At 46.1% G+C, this 26,746-nt stretch overlaps 1 protein-coding gene across 4 annotated transcripts in view; it reads right to left on the bottom strand.

Moving 5' to 3' along the window:
* RGS6 (regulator of G protein signaling 6) overlaps nt 1-26,746 on the bottom strand; it is a 1,543,034-nt gene that overhangs the window by 281,039 nt on the left and 1,235,249 nt on the right. For all 4 annotated transcript variants that reach the window (XM_069638605.1, XM_069638608.1, XM_069638607.1 and 1 more), the window contains one exon: nt 14,539-14,600. In XM_069638605.1, coding sequence (XP_069494706.1) covers nt 14,539-14,600 — 62 coding nt within the window. The remainder of the gene's footprint in view (nt 1-14,538; nt 14,601-26,746) is intronic.

Below are 26,746 nucleotides of genomic sequence, written 5' to 3'. Positions count from 1 at the left end.
AGAAGCTTTCCAGCACCATTTCCTAATAACTATCCTGTTTTCTTCATAGTGCCTCGCGGTGGCCTGCAGTGGTGGAAAGGGAAAAGGGCCAGGGTGGGGGTGAAGTTCCCAGGGGGCAGAGCTCGCCACTCCGCTCATATCAAATGCTCAAAATCATAGTTTCTAAATGGTGCAATTTCTTTCATGCTGCTTCTTTCCAAACTCCAGACTGCGCATCAATTCCACTTTAAATCACTTCCATGGCAGTGGTGCACCCAAAGTACTGTTGGCAATGCAGGCATTTATAGTACATTAAGGGATCCATAGACACGCTCTACAGTAGAAGGCTACCAGGGTAGCTCAGCAGGTTGAGAGACCGTTGCTGAGACGTTTATTAAAAGCTGGTTATTAATCGTATGACTTTTTGCAATATCTTATAAAAAAAAAAACAAGTGCTATAAAATGTGTTTGGCCAGGGAATGGGTTGGGCTGGCTGCTTCCTTATATTTGGGGTGGAGCTGGGGGTATTTCTGCCCCTATAGTGAAAATCAAAAGTTGCCACTCATGAACCCACAGTTTAATTTCCTAATAACTGCTGTAAACTCACCAGAAGCATTTATCTGTGATTAAGCAGTTTGAGAAGCTTATAACATCTTTATAAATATAAGCTGAGATAAAACACAAAGGAAGGTGCACAAAAATCACAGGGTGTGGTAGTCTGACACAAAAAGAAACACATTTCAAAGAAATCTAGTGAATGCAAGTTTAAGCAGCATTTTTAAGTTTGGAAATGACTTTTTTCTTTCTATGAAAGTGTGAGGTGCACATTTGGAAAACAATAGTGTGCCCAGCATGTAAAAAGCTTAATTTTAACTTTGATGGCCCCCACCTCAGTGATAGTTATGGCCCATTGATTCCCGTAGTGTCCATTTCAGGCCAGGAGGAATAAACAGGCTTGGCAAATAAAGCCTGCAAACGCGCGAATGAGGCTGGGGAAAGGCGCCCAGAGCAGATTAAATCCCCGATCCCAGAGCTCCCCTTGTCTGGGCTGAGGCAGGCCAGGTCGGAGATGCGGGGAGAGATCCGATGCCGGATCTCAGACCCAGCAAGAGCCTCTCATTGACCAGCGCTGGTCGCATGCAAACTCTCACGGATCTTAAAAAAGAATGCATCTATTTTCCAGTACAGCATGTGAACAAGTTTATAAATGTCTGATGATGGCCCAATAAACCGCTCCCCTTAAGTGATGCTTTCCCCTAAGGTAGAGTAAAACATTTCTCCAAAATATGTCAACAGGTAGTAGACATAAATGAGTTTTTTGTCAAATACTTTAGACACATACATTTGTTTGAAGATACGGTAAATAAATCCCTTATGTTACTTTCTTCAGCATCAGCCATTTATGTTTCTTTTTAGAAACACAAAAATAAACGTGGAAAAGTAGTCCAATTGCTGCTGAATGTTGTAATATGTCATTCGTATTAATGCCACAGGGTGGCGGCATTATAAAGTAAATAAGAATGTTATCGTTGCTGAAGCGTGACGTTTAAACGCGGGGTTTTCGGGGCTGGCATCCGCCAGAGCGGGACCTGGGACCTGTCAGCGCCGTATCTTAAATATATCTGCATGCAAAACAATAACAAGAGCAGTGTTTCCTTCTCAGATTCCATGCTCCTCGTTTTCCGTTTGGCTCACTACGTGTGTCGCCCTTTGTGTCTCATTCTCTGTATCCATTTCTATAAGTCTCGCTCCCCACACTCACACTTCAGTTATGTTGTCACACCCTCTTTAACTATCTGTAGACTATGGCTTTTGCTGCTGAAACATCTCAAGTGCTTCCAACCAAAATGTCAGTATACTGTAATGCTATTGTCATTTGTATAGCGCCTTTTGCTATTGGTATGGCCTCAAAGCTCTTTAGGTGAACACCCTTGAAGTTCAAGGTATGGAAAATTCATCCGAGGAGTTTAGAATGCGTGTGTGCATTTTAGCCAATAGCAAGGTAGGTAGGGGTGGCCAAGTCCCTGCTAGTGACCCATGCCGAGCTGGCATGTGGAAGGGTTCCGTGTAATAATGTCGCCACAAAAATCTCGGCATACAAAAATATCGCCGAAAAATGGCCGTTTTTTGTGGCGACATTATTGCATGGAACATGCGGGCGACACCCCCGCAACCCCCACATTTTTATATTTTTATTTATTTATTATTATTTTTTTGCTCCTGTCCCCATATATATGGTCACCCATATAATATCACTGCGACCTTTTCCCGGCGATATTATTTACGGCGACCATATATATGGGGATAATATTACCTGATACCTGTGGAAGGGAGCTGTGAGGCAGTCTGGAGAGTGTACGCGAACAGGAAACTCATTCTGTGTCCAGCTAGTGCTTTACTCTTAAGGCATTGGCCCTCATTACAACCCAGGCGTTAAGGGGTTAACGGCGCCGTAAAAGGTGGCGGCGCCGTTAAACCCTTAACGCCTGATTACGAGGTCCCTTTGCGGGTGGCACTTTAACTCCTGCTTTTAGCAGGGGTTAAAAAACCAACCCGCAAAGGGACCTAGGAGCTAATTACGGCACCGTAATTTACGGTGCCGTAATTAGCGCCTTCCCCAGTCCCATTGAGCCCTATGGGGCAAAAATGGGAATGGGGAAGGGCCATGGCGGCATGGGGAATTACCGCCCCGCCAACCTCGGAATGGGGCGGTAATTCCCCATTCCGCCATGGCGGAGTCGGTAAGTTACCGGCATGGACCATGGTGCTATCAGCACCATGGTCCAAACGCCTGGGTCGTAATGAGGGCCATTGCCTTTATATCTGATTCTGTCAGCCTAATGCAGCAATCTCTCAAAGACTCTCAACCACAGACTGATTTTGCCCTGCTTGACAGTAGTATTGCCACGTGTAAAAGATGGCCTGCTTTGAAAACTCCCAATTTCTGAAGGCCGTGCACAGTGAGATCACATTATGAGCCAAGGATCTCACACTAGGCAGTGTCTCTGGGATTATGTCACACACATTTCCGGTTTGTTGTTATGCAATGTGTTAAGAAATGTTGAATATCCATATAAAGTGAAACTTTCTTATTTGCATATCAAACTAGCAGATGTCAGAGCTGTAAACTAAGCTTTAAAAGGGGAGTTGTACACTTGCTCGCTTTCATTGTGTAATAACAAGGCATTTGGTAGGTAACTGGAGCTGTGTGCGTGTTTTCAGCCCAAAACCTTTCAGCAAAACTCCAATTACTTAAACAGTAACATATTATAAAAGGTACTAATTACAAAGAAACATGTTAAAAAAGTAATTGCACAGGCTTTCCAAATCAATCCAGACTCCTTATGCAAACCCGCAAGTAGACCCTTGTGTAACAGGTGAAGCCCATTTAGGGAAATGGTGTTCCGCAGCTGGTGTGCTGAGAGCTCAGGAGCTGCATGTCTGTCTCTCCTTATGTTCTTCAAGGAGGGCCTGGAAGGAGACATTATGAGCACAGCGGGTGGTGGAGGGAGGAGGCAGGAGAGGGTGCAGCTTTCCCCAGCAAAGGCTGCAGAAGCATAGTCCTTTGTTGAGATAAAGTGAAGTGAAATGAAATGCTTTCATTTTCACTGCGACAAATAGTTGAGGGCTGGTACTCTCTTTCAGGATTTTAGAAGTGCAGGTACTCAAATGCTAAAAAAAGAAGTGCATGTACTGAGGGCTTTAAGTAGCCCTGGGCTAGTCAGGACAGACACCTGGCAATCTCCAAAAATAGGCTCCCGAGCCAGGGCCCTGCCAGGGCTCAGCCCTGACTAACTCCAGCCACGCTGACCTCTCAGACAGCCCGTTTAACTGAGCAGTGCTACACGGTTACAGGGCTGCCTGCAGGTGTCAGCACTTTGGATTAGAAAATAGAAAAGACATCTCCTCTTCTTTTCTCTAATTCAAAGTGCTGACACCTGCAGTTAGCCCTTTAATTGTGCAGCACTGCTCGGTTAAAGGGCTTCCTGTTGCTTGTTAGGTCTTTACTCAGAAACAAAAGGAGCGGCTGGGTAATAGCAACACCTAGCAGTCAGCTCTTTTACTCAAAGAGCCGAGTGGTTAAAAGGTTGCCTGCGGGCATCAGCACAGGTAACCTTTTAACCACATGGCTCCTTGTATGAATGGGCTGCCTGCTGGGTGTTGTGGGGACAGAAGGTTTGCTGGGGTGCACTAGCGTCAGACCTTTGCTGTACCCAACCTTTCCTTTTGTTTTTTCATCACAGACTCCAAGCCTGTGATGTGGAACAAAAAAGAGGGTCTGGGTGCACCAAAGGTAATGATGCCACCAGGGTGCACTGAACAGTAGCCTGCGCCCAACGCGCCACGCCAAAAAGCTCAGCGCCGAAAAGCCCACACCAGAAAAGGGCGTACCATTGCAGGAATTTTTATTTTGCGCATAGTTTTCCCTGAGTTTTCCATCTGGGATGCTGTCCCATGTGTAATAAGGGGTAGAGGAGATTCGGGGAACAAAAAATGCTGTGGTATGTTAAGAACATTATAAACGTGAATGTATTTTTAAACTGTGCATTTCAATTCCGTCTTTCAGCAACAACAAACAACACATAAGCCGCACCAACAGCACACGAAGCCTGCCATTTTTCCGATATTTGCACCAAAGCTCAGTGCACGGTGTAAACCGAACTGATGCCTCTAACAGGTCACCACTTCTCTCACTATCCTACTCCCTCTTCACCTTACTAACCCACCCCGCATTCTCGTTTACAGATCTGCCTGAGTGCCTGTGGACCAACTCCGTTGGTGACAGCGCGCGATACAAATATCGCTATACAAATAGCGCGATACAAATACCTTTAAATTTAACATTAACATTGCCTGGTAGCATTGATCTTAACCGTGTGTGTACCTATGGTAAATGTGCATTCCCACTGCTCTTCGGCGAGTCCTGCAGGGGGCTCTGCGGCTGGTTGTAGGACAATGAGCCTGTTGTGCTCATTCCTCATACAACAATTTTAGCTGCACAATTCATCTGAGTCCAGAGTGTTAATAGTTGCACAGCAGCCGAGACTGCGCTTTCAGGTGTAACAGCTTGCTTGCATCCATATGCAATCCAGTGTATCAGGGTTTCATTCAGGAGTGTAAATGCTACAGACTGTGGTAAATGGAAAATACCCCTGGAGGTAAAATACCGCCTGCTACAAGAGCGCAAAATATGGCTTTATAGAAAGACACACTCTAAGGGTTACCACTGGTGGTTAATCCGTTACAATCAGCAGTCCCTGTTACAGGGTAATAAGACACCTAAGCATTGTGGTAATTAACACCAAAATAAGGTGAGCTCTGTGTCTTATCCACAAGCAGATGCTGCAATGTGCTGTGGGTGTGATGTGCGGTCACATCACACCCACAATATCGTGGGGAAGTGTCTTCTTTCCCTGTGGGGCTCACCCGTGCCAGTAAACTATTAATGTGGACTGGGCTGCAGTTTGTTAAAAAATGGAAGAAACTGCATTTATGACACAGCAGTGCTTCTCCACCTACTGTGAATTGGTGTGTGTGCTCAGGGCTTCTTTACTTTGTAGACAATAACTATTCCTGCATTAGGGTTCAACCACAGAATCCTGGTTACAGGCTTAACCCCCTTTCCCTGTCTCCTACTCCCTCCCTGCTCATATACTGACCTTACCAACCTAATCCTTCGGTTGAGTATTTTTCCCACTCCTCATCCATCATGCAGTACCGCGTTGCTCCCCATCAAAGGTAGCGCTGTAAACCCCCATGACATACCTACCTAAATACCCTGTCTGTGGATGGTATCCACCTGTACCCAGGGATGCCGGTAGACCAGAGGAAGAAGGAGTGTCACTGACTCACTCCTCTCTGGGATATCCACCAATACATGAATTCCAGAAACCTACGCAGAGGAGAGACTGCCTGCCTCCTGGATGCAGATGGAATAGCATAAGAAGCGCATTCCAATCCGCCAACAGGTCCAATCGCATTTTAGATTTGCTCGCCATTTTCTCTATCCGCGTGTTCCATGATAGTTTTGGAATCTAGCGATATTCCTAAGTATTTAGACGATTTCGCCTTCATCTGCTACTAATTCAGTTGCAAAAGCAGTTCTTCCACCTTCTTTTTCTGTCTAAAGAACATTACTTTGGTTTTACTTGCTGGTAGTTTAAGACCCCCTGGCCAGGCCCATGTTTGCCTTCTAGTTATAGCATCTTTCAGTGCCTTCTGGGTGTGATGCATCTTTTGTGGTTTACTTTTCTACTGGAATACTTGATCCTCAGCCAAAAGTCTGACTTTACACATCCTCCTACCTATCTCATGTATTCAATCATTTATCATAACATCAACGAGCATAGCGGTAACAATACTTCCCTGCAAACTTCTAATTTCCACTTTGAATTCTGGGGACATTTCCTTCACTGTAAGAAATCCCTAATCTACCAAAACAATTTCCAATTGACTTGCCCGGGTTTGTACAGTAATCCAGCTCCCCACACCGTGTACTAGGCCTTTTCGATGTCTATAAACAGCGTTCCCACCATGCCATAGTTGCCTAACTCCGCCTCCACATCAGTTACGATTCTTATTTTTGATCACTTGTAGATCTTAAATATATTCCCAACAGATTGGCCTTACTTTCTAAGCCATAACTTAGTTCCACTTGATCCTGCAGAGCCACAATTTAATTTTCTATCTCGATCGGACAAATGTTTACATTTATTGCATACTTCTTTCAGATAAAGTTTCTAATTAATTTCTCCACATATTCAGGGCAACCTTCCCTTTAAACCCTTATTTTCTTTTCTGCTTTAGCATTTGCTTTTTTGGTTTACATTTTGTTTATATTGGAATTATTTTAAACTAATATACAAACGTAGTCATATCATGGCCTTTATTTTTTTATAGTCTAAGAAATCCTCGTATATATTACATTTTCATCTTTTTCTCCCTCTCTTTAATTGCCTCAGCACCGTTTGTACTCCACCAAGATATTGCTGCCCTAATTCTTGTCTTCATTTTCACTGTAAATTGAAAGGAGAGTTACAAAACAACCAAGGAGTATGGAATCCAGATTTGTTTATAAGCACTGATAAATGTGCTAAATAGTTCATGAAAAGTTTGTTATAATATGTCCCTAAACTTGGTTGGGAGATAAAGTTTGATAAGTACTCTTGTTCCTCTCTCGCGTGGCTAGTGTCTAAAGCCTGTTGACCGGCGTGGCTAACAGCTGTGACAGACCACAGACTAGTGGGAGAAGAAAGGGAGAACTTCTCAAGGTTCATTTGTCAGCCATCTTTGGTGACGCATTACGACAAACCTTTCATGAGCTCTTCTTCTATTATATATCTATAACTTTCAGATAACTGGCTTGCCTTGATGAAGCACGTCTAGTGCAAAATACGTGTTGGCAGAATGTGTACATTGAGATATTGTGAAGGAAGAATTGTGAGAGATATGCTGCAAAGTTGAGGTGAGATTTGATGCAAGATAGAGCGTGAAGACTTAGTAAAAGTGGGGAAGGAACCTGCCATTGTATCCAATATTCATTAAATAAAGAGGGATCAACTTTACTCCAGAAAGGAAAGTCTACAAAAGGATTCCGCTGCTCCAATTAATGGCGCTGAAGAGGATAAACAGCTGTCAAGGTACAGGGAGTTATGATACGACAGACGTGTCAGAGAACAAACTGAAATCTATTGCTGGCACGATCAAACAATCACAAATGATCTGTTTTCAATTTTCGCGCAGAGAGGATTCAATGAAATTATTTTAAGGTAATTGGTCAAAGATGTATTTAATATTTTGCTAACATTATCACTTTCTTTTTAAGTGCTTCATGCCAGAAACCTGCCCGCTTCTAGACCCTACAATTCAAGTTGTTATTACCCGATGTAATTGTCCTCAATTTATCAACTTCAGAAAGCGTGTGGGGCAGAATTGGCCCGCTTGGCTTTCGTGTTTGTGAGGTGCATGCAGACCACATGTCTGAAGTATACATTGAACTTGTTAGCTAAACTCGCTTTCAAGCCATTTCTCGTAGACAATAATGGCGATAGACCCTGATACGTGGCATTGTAAGACCTCTTTCCAGTACCCTTACCGTACTGGGGTTTATCATATTGAAAGACTGCACTGGCATGGGTTGCCTTCAAGAGCTCTGCCGCCTGCCCTCTATCAGACCCTAACCTCCGACCTTAACCTCTGACCCTTGTATTGTACTTCTTGTTCTGAATGAAGCTCAGGGTGGAGAAGTTATTTACCCTGGAAGATCAGGTGAATTAATGACCTTTACCTTTGGGCCAGATATTGAGGGACTGCTTTTCCCATTTGTCGTATTTGTCGTTGCGCCCCCTCCCCACTCGATCATTGCTGGATTCCTAATTGAAATAACGTTTGTGAACATACATCTGTGAATTCTTGGAGGTCAGCACTCTGACAATTAATGAAGTGCCCTAATGGTTTAGAAGAGTTCCGCATAAAATTAATTCACCAAACTAATATAATAGGATATAAGGAGCCTTTTGTGAAGCCTTCCAGAATTCAGATGAGAGAACAATGAAGTAGGTGATATTCTTCATGTATAGCGTCTTTCTGAACTCTCCTTCGGGATAATATCTGTACTTTATTGCAACGCCAAAAATTAAGGATCTTATGGGAGTCTCCGGCCCCCAGAGAGCAGAGGAGGCTCACGTCTTCCTCTTCAGTGAAAGGCAGGAGGAGAAATATGCTTGCCTGGAGTGGATGCACTAAATAGGTGACTATTATAGAAACTGGTTTTGAGATTACAGATGCATAGTTGTTGCTTGTAGGCCAATTTTCTTGCTCTCCTGTTATTTCTGGATCCACTGATTTTCTCAACACAAAACCATGCAAGATGTTCTACTTTGTGGCCAAGCTCTATGTGGTGCAGTAAAAGCGGACTCTTGCTAGTGAGTATTTGCTGATTTGTTCCTAGAGACACATAGTGAATATTTGGCTCTTTGTAATTTCATGTATATATGTTTTTGTTAGGTAGTTTGTGTATCCCTGTTGAAGACGTTGATAAATCCCATGTAACGTCGAAACCGGTCGGTGGTCTCTGGAGTGGCCTGAAGAGGCAAATATGAAATAATTAGTTCAAGCAAACATGTGAAAATAGCATCTTTTATTAATTCATAAATATCAAAATACAATTCAATGATACATACACATCAGACAAAACCAGAATTAAAACATTATTAAATTATGTACATCATTTACACAGATGTTGTGCAAAGTCATTCATCAAGAAGTGCAAATATGCATGAAGTGCAAAAAACGACTACAGCTATTACTATGAACTCTTCAACATTCTCTTTACAAAACAGGCTCATTCTTAACAGTCGTTTGCCGACTGTTAAGAATGAGCCGTTTTCGTACAATTTGTTTAGGAGTGCAAAAGACATGAGTTTCTTTTAAAAACTGTGGTAAAATAATTAAGAACAGTGTTGTGTGCAATAAAAGAAACACATTGTAGTATTCAATGTTCCACAACAGAGAATGCTGAAGAGTTGATGGTAAAAACATGAGTTGTTTTTTTGCACTTTATGCATATTTGCACTTCTTGATGCATGTTTTTGCATGATGTACATAATTTGATATTTTTTTATTCTTGTTTTGTTTAATGTGTATATGTCTTTGGATTATATTTTGATATTTATGAATTAATAAAATATGCTATTTTCACATGTTTGCTTCAACTAACCCATCCCCTCAGCATTAGTCCTAGAAATAGAAATAATTGACTCGCGAGACACCACCTTCGATAGAATGTATTAATGTTGCTCCATAGGTGTCTGCGATGAAAATGGGATCCCACACATAGTTTTTCAATATTAAATTATTAGTCATCTCTTTTGTTTAGGCCATGTGGTGGAGTTTTCCTCCTCATTCTGTTCCTTTGATGGTTGCATTTAACGTGCGGTTTCTGGCATGTATGTTGTGGTGTGTTTCATGGATTGTTAATTAGTGCATGAATTTTTTGTTTTTTTATTTAGATTATTGTTAGATTGTAATTTCTTCCCTGTCCCTTTTGTATGAAATAAATGTGCTTGTGATGTTAAAATAATTTCCATTTCTCATTATATTGATTAAAATAATTGTCATTTTGATTAAAGCCTTCAGAGTTGCAGGTTCTGTAACTAGTGTTCCCTGAGTCTGAGGGTAGGGACGCCTGCCTTTCAGTTTGATGTGCATATGCCTGGCACCCTGGCATGGCTGCCTAGTGCAGCCCATCTCCACACAGACCCAGCATACATTTCCCTGCAATGAAGGCTTTCTGCCAAAATCGACTGCACCGGTCAGGACTTGATCGGTGAACTCACACTTGTCTATAGACACTCAGGGCCTCATTAAACGGAAGACGGTAAGCCATGGCGCTATTAGCGCCATGGCTGCCGCCGGTACCTTACCGGGTCCGCGTCAAAACGTCAAAACACCTTACCGGGTCCGCCTTAGTGGATGGCGGAATTAGCGCCATATTCCAAGGTGTGTGGGGGCGCTAATTCCACCATCCACCATTGCCCCTTCACCATTGCCAGTCAGCCCCATAGGGCTCCATGTTAATGGTGAAGGTGCTAATTACGGTACCGCAAATTGCGGTACCGTAATTAGCGCCAAGGTCCCTTTGCGGTTCCCGTACTTAACGCCTGTAAAAACCAGGCGTTAAGGGAGGACCCGCAAAGGGACCTCGTAGTAAGGCGGTAAGGGTTTACCGGTACCGGTACCCTTACCGGTACCGGTAAACCCATACCGCCTTCCGTGTAATGAGGCCCTCAGTCTTTTACACACTGGTCTTGATTGCAATTCAGCGGCCCTCCTGCACATCATTGAGAAATGAGTGCCCACTTTGAGGGCTGTTGTGCAGAGATGGCTGCTGCGGCCTCGAACATCTGCCGCAGACTGCTAGTCCCAGCATATTGAAAGCCCACTCGCCTGATGCTACGCACAATCATGATAGTTCGTAGGAAACTTCACTGGCTGCCGGTCCATCGGCGGATTCCGTTTACGCTGTTGTTCCTTGTTTTTAGATGTATGCGTGGCCTAGCCCCTCCATACTTAATCTCAAAGATCAAGACCTATAACCCCACACGGTCATTACGGTCCATGAATCAAGACCATCTGGGAGTCCCTCCTTCTAAATCTGTTTGTTGGGGGACAGAAGGTTCTCAGTGACCGACCCTCGGGCCTGGAACTCTCTTCCGTTCCATCTACGGAAAAATCTATCTTTAGCTATGTTTAGGAAACAGCTTAAAACATATTTATTCGGGTAAATTGCAACTGAGTAGCTGTTATCGTGTTCCCTGCATTATTAATAAAATCTGCGCCTAGATGTGGCTTGCTGCTTGGTTCCTTTGGGATACGCGCATTACAAACCCCAAATCAAATCAAAATATGATACGCCGGTCCAAACCACACGCGCCTTATTCTATGCATGATCATGATACGCCGGTCCAAACCACACGCGCCTTATTCTATGCATGATCATGATGCGCCGGTCCAAACCACACGCGCCTTATTCTATGCATGATCATGATACGCCGGTCCAAACCACACGCGCCTTATTCTATGCATGATCATGATATGCCGGTCCAAAGCACACGCGCCTTATTCTATGCATGATCATGATACGCCGGTCCAAAGCACACGCGCCTTATTCTATGCATGATCATGATATGCCGGTCCAAAGCACACGCGCCTTATTCTATGCATGATCATGATACGCCGGTCCAAACCACACGCGCCTTATTCTATGCATGATCATGATACGCCGGTCCAAACCACACGCGCCTTATTCTATGCATGATCATGATACGCCGGTCCAAAGCACACGCGCCTTATTCTATGCATGATCATGATACGCCGGTCCAAAGCACACGCGCCTTATTCTATGCATGATCATGATACGCCGGTCCAAACCACACGCGCCTTATTCTATGCATGATCATGATACGCCGGTCCAAACCACACGCGCCTTATTCTATGCATGATCATGATACGCCGGTCCAAAGCACACGCGCCTTATTCTATGCATGATCATGATATGCCGGTCCAAAGCACACACGCCTTATTCTGTGCATGATCATGATACGCTGTTTCAAAGCACACCGGCCTAATACTACGCATGCGGTGTGCACCTACAGCTTGCTACTTACATGATTCTCCCATGAAACTGATGTATACCCCCTCCCCCGCCTAAACATTTAATTTCCTAATTCATCCTCTTCTGCAAGTCCAATGCCTGCGTTCCTCATACCCTGCTTATCCAATGAGCTTCTTTCTCCACTGTCTCCTCTGGGTCTGATTTCTTGTCTTAGGCTCTCTCTTCTCTCCCTGCTCATCCAATGGCTTGCTTGGTCACTCTGGGGCCAGTGCCCTGCTTGTCAGGTTCCATGCTTCCACACATTGCCACCTACCATTTCACCAGAAGGATTCTGGGCCTGGGGCCACTCTACAGAGAACGCATTAGGAAGCACTTCCGATGAATTATATAGCTGCAAAGTGTACAACTTCTTTAGTAGGCCCTGAAGAAGGGCGACTGGAAGACCAGAATACACAGAGTTTCGCCTCTCAGCTGATTGCACAAGACTTGGAGTTTGGTGTCGTTATTATATTTTGCATCCTTCGAATCAACCTCCAATGTCTTCCCAAAATTCCAACTAGGCCTCTAGTAATAAACCTTGACCGCATGATATGTGATAGGTTATTTATAACACGCTTCGGAGGTTTCTAAGCGTGGACCCGGGGATCGAACCTGTGTTGCTCCGTGTCGTCTTGCTTCCAAGGCGAGCACGTTGCTCCTGAGCTAACCTCTCGAGCATGGATGAGCCACCCTATCTTTTGCGTCTTTTAGCATGGAGCTTGCTCGATCAGACTGCAGACGTGCCTTGGTTGGCCTATGGGCATATCAGACAGGCAGATCTGGCACTGGACTCACAGAACCCTTCTTCAACTAACACGATAAAGCTGCTCAAGCCGTGTTCGAGCTTAAGCTCCTGGATCCGATCAAACTGGATTAGGGGAACCGATGCCGGCTCAAGATTAGTGCACTAATTGTCTGTGCAGAGCCATTTGGTTCCAAAACCAGAGTTTGCCACAACCTGCTTTCTTGTATCTGCAGCCACTAGTCCCTGGGCCAGAGGTTTGGGGGACAGTTGGGGGGTCACAAGCTGGCTGTACAGAGTCTAACTCATTGGAGTGATCTTTAGACTCTAGTCAATCCCCAGCTTCACTAGAGGATGACCACTCACTCCTCTTTACATTCCTTCTAGCCTTGCTTATTGCCCCATGTACAGGTCCGGCTGTAGGCTGCCTACTACTGCTGATCTTCTGATGCACCATCAGAGGCATACCCCTTAAGAACCAGGCTGCTATCAGCCTTCCTATGAGGGGCTCCTAGAACACAAATCCATGGACTGGGAACATCTAATGACTGGGACCTTCAACACTTATTTATAAGTCACCCACCGGCCTCCGTCCACACCGTCTGCAAGGTCAGACACACAGGATCTGGGCAGTAGATCGCTCTAGTTGCAGGGCTATACACTCTAAAGTTTCTGAGAGGTGTAAGGCCACCCCTTTTCAGAATTATGTGTGGCCTAGTTGAACCATTGCCACTAGGCTCTCAAGTCCTGGTGGCGCATGAGCTCATTAGCAGCAGTCCCCCATCAGTTCCACCATATTCACCCCAAAGACACCAGTCAGTCTCTTGCAAGAAGGCTATCCCATCAAAGGTCCCACCGCACAATGAGTACTTTCTTTAATTATTAATATGTACCGGGGTGGACTCAGAGGCGCCCCCAGACATTTTTCATAGGGATGGCCACACTGGAAATCTTGGGGTGGCACACCAAAACAAACACACATAACTGAATGGTCCGGTGGGGGTGGAGGGGCAGCGTTTTTATTAGGGTGGCTGTGTCCCCCCTTGGCCAACGCTTGGTGGTGCCCCTGGGTGGACTAGGTACCAAAAGAGGAAATGTGTTTACACAGTGTGAGCAAGCCCAACCTCTTTCCCAGAGTTCCCTGTAGGCCAGTCCACCTCTGCACATGAAACCTGTCTCTACGGCACACAAATACCGCCAGTGAAGCCCTTTGCCTTTTCCTCTGCCATGCTGACTTTCGCTCATACTATCCGCTCCCGACCCTCCCAAACACGCCTTCGAAGTGCACTGAAGTGACCTTTAAGCAAATGGAAGCCATTTGCAAAGAAAACAAATGACTACAATAAATAACTCTAGTTGTAGTTGGACAGTTTCAAACGGTGAATAGCGATGACATCCATTTTAGGTCCTGTCACTGTTAGTAGTTAGGAGCCACAACTATGGGGAGCAATTCAGGCCCTTCAAGCAACAATTGGACAAGTAATGCATACAAAATGGCCGCCTGGCGCAAACACTCTGCTCGAATGGCTGAGTCTTCTGTCAGCTAGCCTTCTACATCACTTTCTGTTTACCAGAGGGCACTCCACACAGTAAGAGGATTCCAACCCCAGCAACCCCTTGATCCTGAAAGCACATCATGGAAATAGAAGAGGTACACGCTTACCTATCAGCTACTTTTGACATTTTCAAACAATGTCGGTCTATCTGTACATTCAGGAAGGTTATCTGGAGAGATGGGAAAGGGAGAGAAACAAAACATTAGCACAGCAGCACGAGGGCATACTATTTTCCACTGAGAGAGGGTGGCATTTAAATGTCAAAAGAACCCTGTGCATTGCACTTTTGTATATGCACACCAGATAATCCGACATGCACGCGCGCCATCTTCCACGACCCCCACTTCTCCTTTGGCCTAGTCTCTCAGCAGAACACATTGAATTTAAATCTACAGAGATGAATATTAACTTGGGTGACAGGCGGGGTGCATGCGGCGCTGGACAAAAAACAAATCATTAAGAAGATAATACATTTAAATGTTACACGATCAAAACAACTGGGGTTTAGTAGACACTGTAGAAAGCGATACCTTTGAAGCGTGGACCCTCACTCAATAACAACAGTAATAAAAATGATAATTCACAAAAGTGAAATAATAAAGCAAATATTTGTATAGCTCCCAAGTCACATGGAATTGTCTCTAGCATTTGATTGCAGGTACTAATGGTATCTTAAAAAGGCCTCGTCAACCATAGGGGATTAGAAAATGGCACCCTGAGGTACACCTTTCTGCATCAGGTGCAGTTACCCACAGAGCTGCCTAAGTGGCTGAATAGCTTAACCTAGATTCGGTTGGAGTAGTATATCCAGTTTTGGTGCAATACAAGATGGCCACTGCCTCCGCCCCCTCTGCTTCCTAATGTTTGCAGGAGATGGCTGGATTGCTTTGTTTGTCCTTTCCATCATGCCATCATGCTATCTTACCCACTGATTTATAAATCACGCTGGCACTACATTATTCTTAATGTCTGATTATTAAGGCACACGCTTTCAAAAACATGGTATAAATATAACTCAGAAGGGTAATGGTAACATTTATTTTTTCTGCAGAATGTGATGGCACAGTGCAATGGTAGGAAACAAAATTGGCATTATAATACGTATGTAATGTTTTGACCATCTTGTTATGTCCTGCACAGATAACATGGTTAATGACTTTATATGGCTAATATAAAGGGACAACCCTCCCTTCTACTTTCACAAAGTCTCCACCAAAGAAGTCGAGAAAGTCATCCTCACTCTCAAACCCTCTAACTGCCAGGGCGACCCATGTCCAGCCCAAATCATACAAGATGCTGCCCGTGAACTCTCACCCTTCATTACTAAACCTATAAATGCCTCTTTCACATCAGGTACCATACCTAGCAACCTGAAACAGTCCTGGGCCCTCCCCCTCCTCAAAAAGCAAACTCTGGACCCCTCCATCCCAACCAATTACCGCCCCATAACCACTGTGCCGTTCCTACTGAAAATCTTATTTACAAATTCAGCACCACCTGGAACTTAACCACCTCCTAGGAGTTCGACAGTCAGGCTTCAGACCACAGCATGGTACCGAGTCTGCACTCCTAGACCTCAAGGCACAAATAGACACACTAAGAGACAAAAGTACGACTTCACTCCTACTACTCCTTGACCTCTGGGCCGCATTCGATCTGGTAGACCATGCAATACTCTGCAAACACCTGGTCGCGGCAGCCTGCTTCTCCCATGAAGCAGTCACATGGATCCAGTTCTTCCTAAATAACAGGACAATGCGAGTTTTCTCACCTCTAGCAGCTGCAGACCCCGCTCCTATTTCATGCGGCGTACCCCAAGGTTCATGTGTATCTCCTACCCTCTACAACATTTTCACATAGCACCTTTTAGATGATCTAGACGGTCTAGGTATCACCTACACGAACTATGCAGATGATACACAGATCCTCATCCCGTTGCTGGGAGATTATGGAAAGGATTTGGCCTTTGTGAATAGAATCTACCTCATCATCCAGGCATGGATGGCCTCCCACGGACTATGCCTGAATGATGACAAAACTGAACTCCTCATTCTAGGCACCTCCTCTAACATTACTCATTACTGTGGCGAAAGTAGTCAAAACACTCAGCTTCTACATAGACTCCACGCTCACCTTTGGCAAACAAGTGAGTGCCATGGCCTCAGCCACCTCCTACACCTGCAAGTTACTTAGAGCAGCCAAACCTTTCCTTTCACCTAATGACTGCATCACCCTAGCAAGGGCACTAATCCTATCGAAGCTAGACTATTGCAACGCCCTCTACATAGGTAGTAACAAACACATCACTGCCAAAATACAGACACTTCAAAACAATGCCTTGAGAGCCGCACTAAACTTCCCTAAAAACGCCCACATATCAGACCCTAGGAGATCTAACTGGCTCTCCACAAAAGACAAAATCCTCCTTAAAACAGCATCTCTTACACACAAATGTCTTAACCACGCAGCCCCGCAATACCTCATAGACAGATTCTCCAGACAAACAGCCTCTCGCCCCCTAAGAAAAGCTAACTCCAACCTCCTGTTAGTACCCAGATTCAAACTCACTAAATCTGGTGGGAGTAGCTTCGCTGTTAAAGCAGCACAATATTGGAACACTCTTCCCCCTACTCTAAGGGAAGATCTCCCCTACCGGCAATTCAGATCTAATCTGATTCAATGGCTAAAAGAACATGATACCTAACCTCATGGGCGATTAGAACTACATCCCACCACTGACACCTGGTATCTTATGTATACTTTGTATATCTGTCTTGCTTTATTTATATGCCACACATGCACACTTGTAAATTTACTGTATATACATCTGCGATTCTCTGACTACATATGCATAGAGCCTTGTAACCGTAGCTGTACCTCCATGTTTTAATATGTAACCTGTAACCTAAGCTTAACAATCCTCTTTTTGCCTTCGCGCCCGAATTCCCTTGGGTCTGGTGCGCTATACAAATAAATAAACAAACAAACACAAATAATAATATTAATAACAGTATCATTTGGGGTGGGCGGGGTGTGAATGTGGGTTCCACAACGCCGCTCCCTCATGCGCTCTCTCTGCAATGCTGCACGCCTTCTCGCCCCTTGTCGGCTTCAGCTGGCGTTCCTGCTGCTTTCACAGCAAACTCCTTCAGCATCTCCTCTCAGCTGTAGCGTATTCTGGGATTTAAATGTCCCGCTCAGGTGTTTCACACTACAACAACTATACCGCTCATTATATTCAGTGGCACTTTTAATCCTCATTGACTCTGAGGCCCTCTTCCTCTTCCCAGTAACACAGGCATTATGGACCCTGGAGTCCATAGAGGCTTTAGTCCTCTGACATTTAGTTAGTCTCAGTTGAGTTATCAGGGTTGGGGACATATACGAGGGTTGTGTTTTACACTTGGGGTTAGGACAGCTATTTAAGACAGGATCATAAGAATTAGAGGATGTCACATTCACTTCCTGAACTTCCGAGTTACCAACCTCATCCTGTCTAGTGGATCTTTTACAGCATGCGCTTTGGGTGGTTGTATCACGCTGACTGCATGCCATAAGGTATTGGCCCATTATAAGCCTCTCATCATCAAAAGAAGATGAATACTGCATCTCTCCCAAGGGAGTAACCACTCCCCCCTGACAGCCATCTCCCCCCGTGTGATCCTTCCTCCTGATACCACCCCCAGGGTTAGGACCAGGCAGCGGCTGCCTTCCGCTGGCCACATGGGAAGAGACTTTAGGCTGGGGTTCAGTGATGACTCAGCAGGATTCATCACAGATACCACACATGCATTGGTAGCCTTTGGTTCTGTACCCGTGCAAGATAATCTGTCATCGGTCGTCCCTTCTGGAGTATGTGGAGGAGATGGTGTGTTTGGCACCATTAACACGCCGTCACGTTCTTCTCTGAACGTGATCACCGGTCTAGTTCTTTTCAACATGGCGGCTGCCATTCTTCATTTAATCTCACTGCAGCTTCTGCCCGGTGCGTTGCAACCACTTGCATTCTCCCTTTTTGGGTAAGACGCTGTTTTCTGCTTGCTCCCTTGCGCCTGCTCTCTCCTACCTTGCATTATCACTCCTCAATTGTGCCTCCTGCTTTATCCCTTTTTCGCTTGCTTCCCCCTTCCTGCTTGGCAGTGCCTTACTTGGAACCTATCTCTCATTCTCCTCCAGCAATCTGCTTTTCCTTGTTGCTACCTTTACTTGCTGTAGTCGCCTTGGAACCCGCTTTGTCCGTGCTAGCTGTGTTTAGTATCCTTCTGTCTTCCTGGTTGTGTCTCCATTGGACCTTTCATTGTACCCTGGGTCTTTTCGTGTACAGTGCTGTTCCTTCAATGAATCATCTCAGCTGATCTGTACTGCCTTGTTCTTTTGGACATTTCATTGCCTTACCATCTTACTTCTGGACACCTTACCGGAACATTGGCAACTGTGTGACCCAGGAAGAAACAAAGTTATTGAAAGGTTCTTTGACGCCTTGGGCTTTTTCCCTTCGACTGGCCTTTTTTCGGGAAGGAGTCTCGTGCCATTGCTGGGTGGACAGCTGGCCTAGTGGCTTTTCCTCGAGAACGACCGTACCTCTACGAGGACAGACGTTCTTCAAGAAAGAAAGGAACGTCTTCACTGAAGGAAGCATCACCTGGTCCTTCCAGCTGCGAAGACTCAGGTGAGGAAGACTCTTCCATTGTTGACAGAATCTGCTATGAAGGCTGTGCACTGGGCTGAATAAGTGCATAGTGTCTGTAATCCAGCCAATGACTTCGCAACTTAGTCATGAATTTTAGCAATATTGCAAGAATAGCTGCAACTCTGATTAATATCTCTGTAGGAAGGTTACTCACTGTCTATCATCAAGGGCCCAATCCTTGGGGGCATTCAGGATTTCAACAATTAATATTAATGAGATGTATGTTGTGAGATGTCGGAGTGCGTCCTCACTTTTCCCTATGTATCCTCCTCTCGGGTGGCCAGGGAAAGGCCGTCGCTTTCGGATCCTGTCCCTGGTGGTGGATATGTGTGGGAGGATCACCTGGGTGGAGGAGACTTGGGGAGTCGGGATGAAGCACCCTTGGGTGAGACATGGTACCCGCATTTCACTTTCACAAGGAGTTAAACACCCCCCAAGCCTTTATAGGGTATTATGAAGCTTGATCATATTATTCCAGAAAACACTCTCCCAATATACCCCAATCAGGTACTGAGACAAGAGAGCCTATCGACGCGAAGAGCAGTACCCGGAGACAGAGTACCCGGTGAGTCTAAGGAGTTTGAATGACTCCGGGACGCTGCGGGGTAAACCGCGTGCTCTGTGCAGGTTGGATCTCTCACAAGTGAGCAAGGGTCCGTTTAGGCACTGTGAATGCCGCTCGAGCTTAAAAGAAAGACTTTTGACAATAAGCTAACTTGAAGGCTATAACCTGAAGGCTAAGAAAAGTGAATGGAAGGATTTGTGAATACCAAACTGTGAATTATATGAAATCGAGAAGGCCAGGAAAGGGACGGTGTTAGGCGATCCTCTGCACACCAGTCCGCTACACACCAAAACACCGCTCACATTTCCCCAACACCTCCTCCCACGGTTCGAGGCTCAAGTGATTCGGTGAACCCAAAGGACCGGAAACTCCGTACCAGCTATGGGGTACGGTCTCGATTGCAACCCTTTCTGCATTGGCAGCTGCCTTGGAGAGCGTATAGCAGAAGGGGCGGTGTTACGTCTCCACGTCAATCACGTGACCCAGAGCGGCGTTCCTCACGTGACCTTGGTGGACGTCACATGACCCAGAGACGTCACGTGACCCAGAAACGCACAGTATAAAGGTCTGGGAGACAGAACACTCATTGCTTCTCAGCTGTCTTCAGACTCTGTTTGGCGTTACCTCCTGCTCCACTGTTACCTTGATCACGGAACTCTACCTCGGACTCCTTCGGACACCCTTTGTACCTTTGCTTGGAACGGTTTACCTGTTGCCGGACTTTGGACTACTTCCTGACTTGCCTTTTGGATCATCCCTTGGTACTTCGCTGAACTCCTACGCCATTTCCCGTCTAGGGATCCAAGTCACGCCTTCACTCCTACAGGTGGCTGATCCTACATCCACGATATCTAACGGTCCTACTATTTCGGGGACTGCCGCATCATCTGAGTCTCGGACCTCTACTAGGTTCCCTGGGTTTTCCGAACACCCGATAGGTAAGACCTTTTAGATCCTTTGATTTACTGAATAGTATTGTAATTGCCTGGTGCTTAACCTCGTTCCTTTTTGACAGCAGCATCGGTGTTCCAGAGGTTCCGTGGATCTGGGAAGTCATCTCCCACCTGTGGCCTTTCTTTAGTTCCCCTGTGCGTCACTTGGGGACAGAGATCTCATCGGTCTACACGACACTCAAGTCAGAACAGACTGAGAAGCCGAAAGTCGTGTTAGACCATGCAGGGATCCACGGAAGAACCCATAGCTGCTTTAGTCCAGGCAATTACGGTATTAAGGGCAGATATGGCCGCCGCAAATACGGTGATCCACCAAAGGTTAGACTCCATACAGAGTGTTCAGCATTCCCTTCCTGCAGACCCTGAGTTCGGAGATGCTAGTTCCTCAACCACACCTCCTCCCTTGGCTAATACTACAGTCCCAACCCCGGTTATACTCCCAACCCCTACCCCCCTGGCCGCTCCTGAACGTTTTCAGGGTGACCCCAAGAAATTCAGGACCTTCATTAATCAGTGCAAGTTACATTTCTTGTGCAGACCTTTGGCCTTTCCTACTTCCACTGCTAAAGCCGCCTTTGCCCTTTCCTATTTAGCCGGGACAGCTGCAGCTTGGGCTAACCCTCTGTTGGAGAATAATAACCCAGTCATTTATGATTTCGATCTGTTGGTTCTAGAAATGTCTCGAGTATTTGATACCCGACATAAGGCACAGTCTAGGGATTTGGAGTTGTTAGAACTAACTCAGGGTAGAAGGACTTTGATAGAATACATCACCCGGTTCAATCAGTTAGTTGCAGAAACATCATGGCCAGAAAACAAGCGGGCAGTTGTCTTTTATAGAGGGTTGAGTAACACAATGAAAGATGCTTTAGCAGTAATCCCTTCTATGCCCACTCAGTATCCGGAACTAGTTGATCTCGCACTGCAAGTAGATGCACGGCGATCGGAACGTAGATCCGAGTTGGGGGTTTCTTCCCATCCTACACCTACCAGTACTCCTGCTTCCGGTGCGGAAGAACCTATGCAAGTGGGTGGTTTACGTAGCCCTATTACAACATCTGAGAGGGAACGTAGAAGAGTGGAAAATGCATGCTTCTATTGTGGCACCACGGGACATTTTGTGAAAGAGTGTCCTCGACGTCCCAAAAAGAGTCAGGTTTTTCGGACAGCTCGACCTTAGACCCGGAGAACAGGTCGAGTGTTCAGTCTCTATCTCCGGGTACCCCTCTTGCCTTTGCTCGTGTTCAACCCGTCTCTGTTAACGCTACACTATGCCCCTCTACAGGCCTTCTGCATACTGTCACAATCATCATTGATTCAGGTGCTACTGGAAATTACATAGACATTGCTTTAGCCCATTCCCTCAATCTACCTTTAGTGGTAAAAACCCGACCTGAACCTGTTCAAGCCGTAGATGGCTCTGCGTTAATTTCTGGTCCTGTTAGACACCAAACTGCACCTCTCTTGTTGACCATACAAGACATTCACACAGAGACCTTAAGTTTTGACTTAATCACCACACCTCAATTCGGTATCATATTAGGGATACCATGGCTACGTGAACACAATCCGCTGATTAATTGGCAATCAGGCACTGTACTCTTCGAATCCGAGATCTGTCAGAACTATTGTCTCCCGACCCATCAAACAATTGACACCCCTTCTCGGGCTTTGGGAGCTCTAGCCCAACTAACGCTGGATATTGAGGGGTCCGAGGTGGTGACTCCTCATACCGTTGGGGGGTTGATGTCTGGGATTCCAGCTGAGTACCAAGCATTCGAATCAGTTTTTGATCGCGGCTCTTCTGAGGTACTACCTCCACATAGACCATATGATTGCCCCATCGAATTAATCCCTGATTCCGCTATTCCTTCGGGCAGGATTTATTCTTTGTCTCCCTCGGAGGAACTAGCATTGAAAGAGTATGTACAGAACGCCCTTAGTTTGGGACACATCCGCCCCTCTACTTCACCAGCTGCAAGCCCTATATTTTTTGTACCGAAGAAAGAGGGGGATTTACGTCCTTGTGTGGATTATCAACGTCTTAATGCCATCACAAAGAAGGATAGGTATCCCATTCCGTTGATCACGCCCCTTCTGGACCACTTATCACATGCCTCTATTTTCACCAAGCTTGATTTGCGCGGCGCATACAATCTAGTACGCGTTCGCGAGGGCGATGAGTGGAAAACGGCTTTCTGTACCCGTTATGGGTTGTATGAATACCTAGTCATGCCCTTCGGTCTTTGTAATGCCCCGGCCACATTCCAACGCTTTATGAATGACATATTCAGGGATATACTGGATGTTTACATGGTTGTATACTTGGACGACATCTTGATCTTTTCATGTAATCTTGATGACCATGTAAAACATGTCCGAGAAGTACTATCCCATCTCAGAAAACATTCCTTATTCGCCAAACCTGAGAAATGTCAGTTTCATGAAACATCTGTTGAGTTTCTGGGATTTCACATTACCCCGGGAGAGTTATCCATGAACGATTCCAAGGTCAGAGCAGTCTTAGAATGGCCAGTACCTCAAACACTCAAGTCCTTGCAATCCTTTCTGGGCTTTGCCAATTTTTCTAGGCGTTTCATTTCCTCCTTCTCCACCATCGTTGCTCCGCTCACGGCCCTGACTAGTCCTCAGGTACCCTATCGTTGGCAGAAGGAACATCAGGAGGCTTTTGAGGCTTTGAAAACCGCTTTCACTACCGCACCAGTGCTCCAGCACCCCAATCCTGACCTCCCATTCATAGTTGAGGCGGATGCCTCTTCTTTCGCCCTTGGTGCGGTATTGTCCCAATCATGTCCTACAACAGGCAAATTACATCCAGTGGCATACCATTCCCGTAAGTTCTCCAGTACTGAGACACACTACACCGTTACGGAGAAGGAACTCCTGGCTGTCATGGACGCCTTTCGTGTTTGGCGCCATCATCTTTTGGGGGCTAAACATCCGATCACGGTCTACTCGGATCATCGAAATCTACAGGATTTGGCTTCGTTGAAGTGCATTAATTGCAGACAGGTTCGGTGGCATCTTTTCTTTTCCTCTTTTGATTTCCGTATTATGCATCGTCCTGGAACTTCACATGGTAAAGCAGACGCCTTGTCACGTTCCCCGGGTGGGGTCGAGTTGCCAACCTTCCCTGACACTGTTCTTGGAAAGAGTCATGTAATTTGTCTCTGTACGCCCTCATTGCCACTATTAGACTCGGTCCGATCCTGGACTAACGCTCATTCCGACCAGTTGCGAGAATGGGACCCCGTGTACTCTAATGGTTTGCCTTTCGTGCATGATCGCCTGTTTCTTCCCACACCTGACACTCGTAATCTGGCCCTTGAGTGGTCTCATGACGCTCCTTTTAATGCCCACCCCGGTCAGGAGCGCACTTTAGATCTCCTCAAGCGCTGGTGTTGGTGGCCCTCTATGAAGCGCGATGTGGAGTGTTACGTTAATTCGTGCGCGGTGTGTGCTCAGGCTAAACATCGGAGAGGCCGACCGGTTGGGTTACTACTTCCGCTACCGGTGCCTCCCAGACCTTGGCATACACTGACTATGGATTTCGTGACCGATCTCCCCAAGTCACAAGGTTTTGACTCGATCTGGGTAGTGGTGGACACGTTCACTAAAATGGCCCGTTTTGTTCCTTGTAAGGGTATTCCTTCGGCTCCGGCCTTAGCGGACTTGTTCTTTGAACACGTGTTCATGTTGTTTGGGCTCCCTTCGGTCGTTATATCCGATCGAGGATCACAGTTCACCTCTCGTTTTTGGAGATCATTGACTAAACTGTTGGGCATCGATACCAGGTATTCTTCGGCCTATCATCCTGAGACTGATGGGCAGACTGAAAGGACGAATCAATCCATGGAGCAGTATCTTTGCTGCCTTATGTTGCAACACCAGACCTCTTGGTTAGTTGTTATACGGCTTGCTGAGTTTGCATACAACAACGCGGCTCATTCAGCTACAGGTTGTTCGCCTTTCTACGCCCTCTATGGCCAACATCCCAAGGTCTTGCCGGTCCCTGATGCTTCTATTTCGTCAAATCCTGCAGCCACAACATGTCTTAGGGATCTGTCTGCGATACATGCTAGTACTGTGGTCCATCTCACTGAAGCAAAAGCGTCTATGAAAGCCCGTGTGGATGGCAAACGGCTAGCTGCTCCTCCTTTGGTGGTGGGTTCTAAAATCTGGTTATCTTCACGTCACCTTCGCCTAGTGGGTTGCCGGAAATTGCTGCCTCGTTTTGTCGGCCCGTATGTAATCTCTCAGGTTGTGAACCCGGTGGCGTTTCGTCTGGTGCTTCCTAGTTCCTGGCGTATCCATCCTGTATTCCATGTCTCCCTCCTCAAACCCTGTCCCGACTCTGTCCGTCTTAAAACCCCTGTTGCGCCGGTATCTCTGGCTTCTCCTGATGTCTTTGAGGTGTCGGCCATTTTGGGGTCCCGATGGTTTAGGGGTAGGCTCCAGTATCTAGTGGATTGGAAGGGTTACGGTCCGGAGGAGCGTTCTTGGGTTTCCGTCTTGGATGTAGACGCCCCTCGGTTGGTGGCCCGCTTCCATAGGGATCATCCGTCCTGCCCACGGGGTCGTGGGCCATTGGGGAGGGGCTATGTTAGGCGATCCTCTGCACACCAGTCTGCTACACACCAAAACACCGCTCACATTTCCCCAACACCTCCTCCCACGGTTCGAGGCTCAAGTGATTCGGTGAACCCAAAGGACCGGAAACTCCGTACCAGCTATGGGGTACGGTCTCGATTGCAACCCTTTCTGCATTGGCAGCTGCCTTGGAGAGCGTATAGCAGAAGGGGCGGTGTTACGTCTCCACGTCAATCACGTGACCCAGAGCGGCGTTCCTCACGTGACCTTGGTGGACGTCACGTGACCCAGAGACGTCACGTGACCCAGAAACGCACAGTATAAAGGTCTGGGAGACAGAACACTCATTGCTTCTCAGCTGTCTTCAGACTCTGTTTGGCGTTACCTCCTGCTCCACTGTTACCTTGATCACGGAACTCTACCTCGGACTCCTTCGGACACCCTTTGTACCTTTGCTTGGAACTGTTTACCTGTTGCCGGACTTTGGACTACTTCCTGACTTGCCTTTTGGATCATCCCTTGGTACTTCGCTGAACTCCTACGCCATTTCCCGTCTAGGGATCCAAGTCACGCCTTCACTCCTACAGGTGGCTGATCCTACATCCACGATATCTAATGGTCCTACTATTTTGGGGACTGCCGCATCATCTGAGTCTCGAACCTCTACTAGGTTCCCTGGGTTTTCCGAACACCCGATAGGTAAGACCTTTTAGATCCTTTGATTTACTGAATAGTATTGTAATTGCCTGGTGCTTAACCTCGTTCCTTTTTGACAGCAGCATCGGTGTTCCAGAGGTTCCGTGGATCTGGGAAGTCATCTCCCACCTGTGGCCTCAAAGGTCGCACAGCGGGTTTCTTTAGTTCCCCTGTGCGTCACTTGGGGACGGAGGTCTCATCGGTCTACACGACACTCAAGTCAGAACAGACGGAGAAGAAGCATTTGAAAAGTGTCCAACTGCATGTGAGCAGGGTGGAAATTCCCATCAGGGGGGTAGATTGGGAATTTGAGAGCAAATTATGCAAAGTGCTTCAATGGAGGGAAAAGAAGCCTTATGTTTTTGAATAACAAAGTAAAAGAAAGCAAGTCTGATATTCCCTGATACAAAGGAACTGTGAATTGTACACATTGAGGAAAGCAAGCATTGGCAAGTGCCAGAAGAATATAAAAAACTGTGCAAACAGAAAGCATAAGCAATGGTAAAAACCTTAGGAACATCTGAATGTAAAACAAGTGAATGGTGGCAAAACAAGTCTTGAGAGATGATCAAGAGGAAAACCCACTGCCACTATGAAGCTGAAACAGTGGCAGCGTAACTGTGAAGACGAAGCAAGTAAGGTGTGTCAGTTGCGTGACCTGTGATGGGTGGACCGTGTACACCCACCTAAAGGAAACGCCACATAATTCACCCATTAGCTTATGTTTGACTATCAATGAGGAACTTGGGTGATTTGGTATTATTGAACTGAACTTTTGTGGCAGTGGTGAAACCGATGAA

Source organism: Ambystoma mexicanum, chromosome 14 (assembly GCF_040938575.1).
Source record: "Ambystoma mexicanum isolate Mex_15411 chromosome 14, UKY_AmexF1_1, whole genome shotgun sequence".
NCBI lineage: Eukaryota > Metazoa > Chordata > Amphibia > Caudata > Ambystomatidae > Ambystoma > Ambystoma mexicanum.
Note: the sequence above shows the minus strand (reverse complement) of the source record. Positions and strands in the feature narration are given on the sequence as shown.